Source organism: Pungitius pungitius, chromosome 15, assembly GCF_949316345.1.
Source record: "Pungitius pungitius chromosome 15, fPunPun2.1, whole genome shotgun sequence".
Lineage (NCBI taxonomy): Eukaryota > Metazoa > Chordata > Actinopteri > Perciformes > Gasterosteidae > Pungitius > Pungitius pungitius.
In genome coordinates this window covers 9,041,715-9,051,843 of record NC_084914.1, presented here as the reverse complement: position 1 = coordinate 9,051,843, position 10,129 = coordinate 9,041,715, and the positions used below count along the sequence as shown (strand labels likewise).

The following is a 10,129-nucleotide window of genomic DNA, read 5'->3' as shown; positions in this document are numbered from 1 at the left end:
ACCAAAAGTTCACTTAGTTAGAGAACTACCACTCAGTCTGAGAGGTCTGATGGAAAGTTGAGCTGATGCTCCAGAATTTGAGCAACTTCAGCAGTTTTAAGTTTACTGAATCAAACTCCACATAGCTCCGCAAGGACTGTTGATGCAAAGTCGCCCTACATGACCTGTATTAATAGGTTCAATGTTTGATAACCACCAGGCAGTTTAGTATTGCTTTAGTGCTGTAAACCAATTAGACATGCTTGAAAAAAAATGCAAAAAAGAGCTTTCATCCAAGTTATCAAACTGCTAATCCTCAGAGCTGCAAGACATTTCTGACTGTCTCGTGATGGACAGTTGTCCGTCCCACTTGGAGTCTACACCACGATGGAGTGGTTCAGCACTATGGACAGCGCCTTCTGCGCCCCCTCTGTCTCCTTCTGGAGCCGGTTTAATATGTTAAACCGAAAGCATGCAGTAGAAGCAAGAGGCTGCATACACACACACACACACACACACACACACACCAGGCTGCAAGCAGACTGCACGCTCTGCATGCAAAATCCATTCTTAACATTTCTGCGTGGTAATACAAAACCAGGCATATTCATCTAAATTATTAAGTACTAGACTGAAAGGCTCAGGCTATATGTCATGAGTTAATTGTCACAGCCATGTTTGTTTGATCCGTTTCATGTGGGCCAACAAGTGGAAGTGTGTTTGGGAAATTTAATATCAACTGTGTCCATTGTTCCCCTCGTGATTCTTGAAAAAGTAAATGGCCATCACGTATATCCTAAACGTGACCCACGTCACTTTAGTGCACGATTATCCGACAAAGCATTATGTTTGACTGGCCCGGGGATCCGTTCTGGTGACGTAGTAAAAATGTTCTTTATAATGGGTGCTTATGGTAACATTGACAAAGTCGATCTATTGGGGCCACAGTGGATTAAGGCAATCAACCATGTGAGCAGGATTTAAGCACCTTTCCCATACTTGTTATATATTAACAGCCGTAAGGAGCGATCGATCCGCTGCAACCTGGACGCAAAGCAGGCGATGGACAGATATTCCGTAGAAGGCGGTGTTTTAGTTTTACAGTGACGTTTAAAGGCAGGTCTTGGTCAAACCTACCAATGATACAAGTCAGTTATATTCTGCTGGGAACGATCGCAATGCACGGGTGTCGGAGCTCTGCACGGCAAAGGAGCAACCACAGCGAGACGAGGCGATCAAGGGGATGCGGCATCGGTACGCGGGAGCTGTCCATCAGCACCACGTCCCCGACGAAAAGCAAGCGAGCAGCGAGCAAAGCGGAGACCCAGTTGCGCCTGTTTTCAGCCTGCCGCCCCCGCCCTCTTCTCAACACCGAGACCGCACATCCTCCGCCGCCGCTCACCGCCAGAGCCTCCAGGAGCTGCCGTGTCTGAGCCAGCCCTCTCGGCGACCCATTCACTGCGGCGACCCTCTGGCGAGTTACGACACCGCCCAGCCGCCTCCACACCGAACCGGGGAACCAAGCAGCACCGGGAAGCCGGCGCACCTGCAGCAGGATCCCTGGGCCCCAGTCGGCTCTCAGCGGCAGCAGCAACCGCCGCAGTTAGAGAAGCAGCCTGTTTTTCCGAGCTGCCACTGCAGTTTTTCGGAGCAGGAGGCGAGCCTTTCTCAAAACCGTAACCATCCTGACGATCTTCTCCCACCACAGCCCTCCCCACCTTTTCCGCCGCCTATACCGCCGCCACCGACGTCGTCCTCCTCCTCCTCCTCCCTGCAGTTTTCCCAGGAATCTAAAAGGGGCGATCGTCTCCGAAGGAGTGCCAATAATTGCCAACAGGCAAGCATCGTGGAACGCTGCAGGGGAGGAGGAGGAGGAGCAGGGGGGCACCGAGACCACAGGCAGTTGTTGCAGCAACAGCATCAACAGCACAGTCATTTAAGACTCCAACAGAGGGACCCCTCCCCTGAAAGAGCCCATGCAAACTTGCAGAAAGGGCGCTCTTTAAATGTATGTGAGTCAACCGAGGCTAACAGGAGAGCATTTGAGTCTCGGACCCAGGACCTGCAGCAGCAACAGATCCCACAACTACGAGCGCAGCAACAGCTACTGGTGGGGAGCAGCTTGCCTATCAACTACTGCGCCAGTGGCTCAGAAGAGCTATGTAGGACTCACCAGGCTTCACTGCTGCAACAGCAAGAGCAGCAGCAGCAAAAGCAGCAGCAGCAGCAGCAGCAGCAGCGGCAAGGCGCACTGGGGCTCTGTCCCCAGCGTCCGCAGCACTGTGAAGACCGCAATAAGTCTGGGTGGATCACCGCGCAAGGCGATCAGGCGCAGCCACACAGCCGCGACTCCCGCGTAACAACCCCGGCTACACAACAGGCATACGCGGGGAACTCGTCCACGACCGGCAGCAACAGCAGCAAAGACAGCCCCAACTACGGCTCGAGCTATCACCTGTGGCCGGAGAGCCCGCATAAAAGAGAGGAGAGGATACGCATCGACCACCATAAGGTAGCTGTATTCGCATTTTCTCCTGCGATATCTAATTGGGCTTTAATGACAAAATAAAAATGTCCTTAACGTGTTTTCAATCAAGGACCACGCCTGTTATATGATTTTGATTCTCACATTATTCATGTGTACGGTGTGCACGCGCGTGGTGTGTGTGCATGCATGTAAGGGTGATCTGTGTGTGTGTGTGTGGGGGGGGGGGGGGGGTTGAATCGTCATTCAGCAGCTTTCCCAAAAGCGCCGTTCTAACTACCGCACATTTAACCCAATGCGTGAATTATCTTATCTAATCTGTCGTTCGTTTCATTTGGGCGCACAAATAAGCGCACGGATGCACAAAAGCCATTGCGAACACACTGACACACACGCGCGTGCACACACACACACACACACACACCTGTTCCATGTTGCAGTGTTGTTTTGGGGGAGCCCACCGCAAATATTGTGATGACGCTCCCCGGCAGCTGAATTAGACTTGTTGTTTCCACAGAACAGAGGGGCTTCTGAGCTGATGGATTCCAGTATCTTGGCTTGCAGACACCGCGCTGACATAACCGTTAGGCCTGTACCTGTCAGTGTGGGCAGCTCCTGCCCGGGCGCTCAAACTCACTTTATATTATACAGTAGTGTGTGCAGAATGTATACTTGGAGAGATGCACTCAACGGCCAAACACAGTTGTGTTTATTGCAATATGTAGCTATATCTAGAACTATGAGTGGTATGGACCTCTTGGAACTTATTGCATCTGGCTAAATAAATTACAAGGCAATCGAGAGGACAATGAGGTGAAACATTCTAATTTGGAACAAGGATGAAAACGTATTGAGGGGGGGGAGGGGGGGGCATTTAGATCAACGGTTCAAGTGTGTTAAAAAGTGGCAAACTCTGGTCAGAATGCTCTTTTAAAAATAATAATAATATGTTTCAAGCAATCTATTTGTAATTATTAACTGGCTCAGTATTTCCTGTTAACACTGAGAGATCATTCATGATCATGAACTGGGTTTTAACGTGCCACCACTCGCCTCCCTTGAGACACCTGGTTGGCCAAACATGGCTGATTATTGCTCATACCTATGAACATTCGAATAGGTGTTTGTCCCAGGTTGTAAAATATTTTTACCACCTCCCAGCACTTCCTCCAGGTGCAGATGTGAAGTTTTATCACAAGATGGTCAAAGGGAAATATGGTAGGCACTGATGAGGGTGCCGCATCTAAATAAGACTTTATTAAAATGCAGCAGCTGTTAACAGGCTGATCTGGCACCAGTAGCAAAAGGTGGCACATCGAACCACCTTGACATGACTGTTCTGAACTTGGCACAATAATGGAGCATCAGCAGAACAATGAAATGAGCCAAGGACCGAGGGGAACCTTTTATTTATTTTTTCTTGAAGTTGCCACCATTGTTACAAGTTCAAATCTGGATGTTTTGTGAGAGGAGAGATTACCCAACGACTCTGGTTTCACAAAATAGATCAGATGCATATTTTCACTTTGTTAGAGGATCAAATAAAAAGCATTGTGGAGCTTGATTTTCTTCTGATCGTCTGTGTGTACTGCATCACATCAAGTTAATGGTGTGGTGTATTTCGCAACATCAATAAAGTAAAAAAATATTGATCCATCTATCACTATACAATTAACGTTATATCTGCAAAGAACAAGGATGTTGTGTCACCATTAGGAGAATGAAATTCCTCGAGTACAATTCAGTACAGAGTATTTGGGAAGTTGTAAAATAGTCCCAGTGAATACTCATTACTGTTAAAAGCATCTGGGAGTGTAACAAGCTGCAAGATTGGTGCGTCTTTGAAATCCATTCTCATTATTATACTGGGAGATTTTTTTGGTCTTTTTTTAAATTGACTGGGCCTGTCTCTGATTTCTCCGGCCCAAAAGAAAACTGAAGCTTTAGAATAGTCAGTCTACACAACAGGAAACCCAATATGATATGAAAAAGATACTTTGTATAAATATATAATAAAGTAGTAATGTAACTTTTGCTTCATTATCTGTTACTCCAGCTTTTTCCGGTGAGTCATTTCTTCTGTAAACTGAACATTTATTTCTAATAATCCTGTTTTGAAATCTGAAAGGAAAACAAATGTTAGATGTAATCCCCGGACAGGCTCTATCAAACAAAGTATTTTTATACGGTTAGACTCTCTCATCCATTCAGATATTTGTGGGATTGTGGTTGCATTTTATTGACTCCCCCCTCAGTGAGAAAGCCCCTTCCCCCGCTTCCATTTGAATTCCCTTTACAAAACACACTTGTGATAGAACAAGCCTGATAAAGTGTATATATACGATTACAGTATCCAGCCACACGCCCTGAAATTTGATATCCATCCCGCTGAACTCGGGTCATGTAGTACGATATTGTGTCCTGGCTCAACGACATTGTGCTGTGAAAAGGTGCGTTGCTGCTTCTATTGTGATCGGCTGTGTAGGTACTCTAATGCCCGCCACTTACGGCTTTACTGGTATCTCCTGCATGGACACTGCAGTGCAGCCACACCGGTGGATTTGCTCTCATCTTGATGCATTTTGAGAATGCGAGGGCGTCTCGTTTGGCAAAAAACCTGTGATTGATAACTTCACTGTTCCTCAAATTTGGTGTCATACGAGCCCAAGGTGATCATGGTTGTTTTTTCTATGGCTCCCTCTTCTTGGTTAAGTTGACTAATTGTGGGTTTTTCCATTCGTCGATTCAAATGTATTCAGTCGCTAAGTTGTTTGTTCTATGCGTGTTAACGCTGAATGACTGTTCCCCGGAATCTGATTAGCACACCTCTGGTGAACACACGTTCTACAGTGGGGCTTCTCTGGGGAGGAACTGAGTTTTCCAGATCTATTTATTTAATTAAATAATTGATTAGTTGATCAAATTAGTGTCAGTCGAGTGAGAATTTAATTTTTTCAGGACGGCCTATAGTTTTCTGAAGATCAATAAAATGCCTAAAGTTGAAATTTAGAAGGAAAGAAATCCACCAATAGAATGGAAGTGCCCTTCAGTTGCCCTTTTTGTATTGTTTTATTTTATTGATTTGGCTTCTGTCACTTTCTGTGACAGTGTAGGTGATTTGTGGGAGAATCAGTCTCTTTTCAAAATGAAGTATTGCATTCTGCAGTGCACATCTTTTTCTTTATTGATTAATCAGTTGATTATTTGTAGGAAGCAAAGAATAGTTAATTTTCTTCCTTTCTCGTGTTAAAGATTCCAATAAGTGTTTGTAGCAGAGTAATAAGCAAATACTTGTATTTGATCTGAATGGTCGTACTATACATTTTCAATGATTGACTAATCTTTTCATCATTACACATTTTATCAGGATATATATATTTACTCTAAGACATGAAGTAATTTTTTTTTTCATATATTTTTTCTGTTGACTGATCTATTGTTTGCAATATCAGATCTGTTAGAATTCCCAGCATTTGTTGTTTTGTCCAATTCACAGTCCAAAAATGTGAAACTTTAACGCTTGATGTCTCAACAACTTATTTTACTAACGTCATTTATTCCAAGTAAACCCAGAGAACTCGTGTTTTTTTTCTTCTTCTTGTCTAAATTAAGGAAAATGCTGAGGTAATTGGGCTGCCCGAGAAGAAACGTAGTTAATCTTATCAGTTGTGTGTTGGTGTTGGCTCGGCAATAACGCTGAGGTAATGTTGAGTGCTTTGGTTGCTGAACAATTGATGTCGACAGATCTGCTTACAGCGTTACGATTTACTAGCAGGCCCATGCCAGGAGAAACATTATGTTGATTTAAACTTTCTCTATCGGTCATCTTCCCGTTGTTACAGGCCCTGCGTTGGTTTTTTCCCCTCATTAGGCCTCCTTGTTTCCACTGCCCTCTGCATTCAAGTCTGACCGGGCAGCCCACACCTTAAAAGTAAACACACCTTACTGAACAATTTAAATGTCAAACAAGGGGCAGATCCCAGTTCACATCCTGTGTATTCAGCGGCACTGCTGTAGATCCCTGATAAGGCGAACAATCGTATGCAGAGAGGTATTTTCTGGTAGTGGGAGCACCTCAGTTTGGGCTGGCAACACACAGGCAGTAAGTATGAACACGAAGCTCTTTTAATAATTGATTGCTGTTTTGCCTATTTTCTTTTTTTTTTTATTGGTCCGCTGTGTTTAAGTGCTACACTGCGCTCGCGCTCTGAAATAGATTTGCGTTACCATGTGTGTTGCTATGGAGAGAGCAGCCTTGTATTGTTGTAGCGGTCTCTCTCACGGGTGTTGAGTTTGGTCAAGGAATCATGTGCAGAACAAGATGAATCGCTTTGAGTTTACAATCCATTTCACTATCGCCTAAAACACTCGTGCCATACACGCATTACAGTGTGGGGTTGCCCACATGTAGATGCGCGCACACACACACACACACACGTGTATAACCAACACTGCTACTGCTGTAAGTGATGTTCAAATAGTGCTCCACTTGATACAGTCCATTCGCTTTGCGTTTCCTTTGAGTGAGCCTGCACGAGGAGAAGGCGTATTGAGTTACTCGCGGTCCAGTCGAACACAAAGCGGAGAAAGAAAGCTTGTTGGGGGTTTTCCTCCGTCGCTGTGAGCCTCGCCGCGTACTCGCTCCGCGGGTAGAGGCACAGCGTGGCAGATGTTTTCGCTCTGCCAGCAGTCAATGCAATTTGTAACCGACTGTTCGACCTCTCGTGATGTTTCCCTTTTCTAATGCGCGTTGTTACTCACGATTTTTTTTTTCTTTTTTTTTTTTGCCAAGTCCCTACCAAGGCTCTTTGCTTTATAAATGGCCGCAGTTCATTTATATGGTAATTCCTGTGAGATGCTAGCCAAGGGATGCCAGGCGTATAATGTATCACCTCAATGCATATGCTTTATGGCTAATTAGGTTATTGATCTGAGGCTGTTATTGCGTTAGGGCATGATCACAACACAAAAGAGTGAGTATGAGTAATGTAGCTGCAAGCAGATATTGGTCATTACGATGCTGTAGCGACTCTGTTGTACAATTGTATGTGTGTGTGTGTGTGTGTGTGTGTGTGTGTGTGTGTGTGTGTGTGTGTGTGTGTGCTCCAGTCTTTCCACATATTCTATGATATTCCAGACGTTCAAGCTCATTGAGTCATTTCAATATTGCCTGCTGGCTGTTTTTGAATGTTTGTTAAACACTGTGTTTGGTGGGAGCGCAGAGGGCAGTAACGAGATGTGAGGGATGTGTGATTTCATCGTACTTTGCTCACACAATCGACTAACGCTTCGCTCGCAGCCTGCCCTTGAAAATGCAAGTTTGGGAAGCTCCTCCTGTCATTGTGGAATTCCATACCGATAGTGTTTGGTCTGTAATGTGCGCTAGTCGAGCATACCAATACAAGTGTGTTTATTCATGATAAATTTTAAACCATGCGTGTGTGCTTTTCCCGCCTCCTCTTCCTCTCAGGTCTCGAAGCCTTCAGGTCAGCGTTTGACTGCTGATTCCCTGAGCTCCTGTGCTACTTAATTTACAGCACATGATACACAACTGTTCCCCTGTTAAACTCAATCACAGCCTCCTCTGGCCACTGCTAAATATTCAGTGAGGAACATAAAGCCTTAGCTGATCCGCATCATCTGCCGTTAGCTGTTTGTAGAGAACGCTAGCACAATTTGTTACCTCTGTACAAACAAAACACATTGCAATGGGGATTGATGTTTAGCCCAAAATCTAATCAGGAGGCCTATTTTAGTGTATATTGGCTACATGTGTGGCATAAACCATATATATTGATTGTGTGTACATGCACGTGTTATCGAGTTGAATTAAGCTGCTTTTCCTTCAGGGTTTTTTAAGGCTGAACATTGGTTCATTGGTTCCACTTGGCATATATTTACGGCATGTTGGTGTTCTGCTGCACATGTTTGGTGTTCACATTTACAAGTTTCCTTGTACCTGTGTTTGTGTGCGAGGGAAAGAAAGCGAGCGAGTGAATGAGTGGGAGGCGAGTTTTAGTATATCATTATTATGTGGATATCACAGTCCTTTCTGCACATGGTAAAGGTTGAGTTACCTGTATTGGAGCTTCATGTGGAGGAATCCTCCAGCGCAGAGCTCCTTCTGAGTCACATCGGGGCTCTTTGCTTAATTATGCATCTGCATTTGTGTTTCCACACAGAGTGAAGGCACCGTACAGTCTGCGTTAAAGGGTGGGGATGTGATTTTGCGGCCATTTAAAGAACAGCATTGAGTTTAAAGCAATATATGAATGCTGTTTTGATGTGTCTTGGTTTGTGAGTGTTCACACGGTGCTCACATGGAATGTAGCACCTCACTTCCCCCCCTCCTCTTTTTCTCCAGTTTATGTTTAGTGGTTTCTATGGTGTTGGGCTCCCAGCGTGCTGTGGATCCATACAGCTGCCCCTGCCTCCTTTTGTCACCCTCCCTCCGACTGTTAACCCCTTCATGGGCCAGCGGTCTGCGCACTTCCTCCTTTGTCACTGCCATTTTCTCTTTAAGCCTTTCACAAACAAAGCTCCCTTCCATCTCTACAATTTTCATTCTTTGAGAGTCTATTTTTATTTCTGCTCCCCAGACATCGCTTCTTCTTCTGTCAAACTGGGAAAGGGAGGCTTTTTAAAAATAGAACCAATCTACACTAAAGGGCCCACGAGCATTAGAAACTACTGCACTTAATTTCATAACCAAAAAAAAAAAAAAAATCACAGCTGGAGGCAGTTAGCACATTTCCAGAACTTTTATCGTGTGAGACGTGATGGAGTAGCTTTAAATGTTCAGCGCAGTGTGGTGTAAAGATGATGGTTCACCTACATGGAAACAAGAGCAAGGGCGATGGTGCTGCATGGACTAGTTGTCAGGGAGGGACGTGGTCGAGGGCAAGGAGGGAGGACCCAGACGGAGCTGAAAAATAAAAATACTTTAATTGTCAAAACTCACAAAATCAAAATCGCTCCAACCAAAAAAAGGGGAGGAAGGAGGAGAAAACAAAACAGACAAAAACAGGGACCTGGACTTGGAAACATGAAACAGACTTGACTTACTTGAACGTTGACATGTAATGACGCCACGAGGGACAACAGGCACACGGGGCTTAAATACACGAGGGAGGTGCAGGTGATTGGACACAGGTGAAAACACTCAGGCAATCACGGGACAAGGCAGGAAGTGAAGTTAACCCAGGACCACAAGGAACATGAAACTTCAAACTAAGACAGGGAAAGAGACCAAACCGTGACAGAACCCCCCCCTCAAGGACTGAATTCCAGACGGTCCTAAAGGGGGGCAGAACCATGAAAATCAGACAAGGGGCGGGAGGGTGGGGACCCGACAGCTATGGTCCGGCGGCCTGCCGGGGCGGCGGCCGGGCGTGGGGTGCTCTGGGGGTCTGCCGGGTCGGCGGCCGGGCCTCGGGGTCTCGGGGGGTCTGCCGGGTCGGCGACCGGGCCTCGCGGTCTCGGGGGGTCTGCCGGGTCGGTGACCGGGCCTCAGGGTCTCGGGGAGTCTGCCGGGTCGGCGAGCTGTGCGGCTCCGGCGTCGTCGTGGCGTGGGGCGCCGAGCTGTGCGGCTCCGGCTCCGGCTTGGTCGTGGCGTGGGGCGCCGAGCTGTGCGGCTCCGGCGTCGTCGTGGCGTGCCGACCCAAC

The 10,129-nt window shown here is 46.2% G+C and overlaps 1 protein-coding gene across 2 annotated transcripts in view; it reads left to right on the top strand.

Moving 5' to 3' along the window:
• Positions 1-623: 623 nt before the first annotated feature.
• kcnn1a (potassium intermediate/small conductance calcium-activated channel, subfamily N, member 1a) overlaps positions 624-10,129 on the top strand; it is a 39,053-nt gene continuing 29,547 nt past the window's right edge. Inside the window, exon 1 of one of the 2 annotated variants that reach the window (XM_062557753.1) lies at positions 624-2,491. In XM_062557753.1, coding sequence (XP_062413737.1) covers positions 1,223-2,491 — 1,269 coding nt within the window. In that variant the 5' untranslated portion in view covers positions 624-1,222. The remainder of the gene's footprint in view (positions 2,492-10,129) is intronic. The other variant, XM_037457849.2, reaches the window with a different exon arrangement.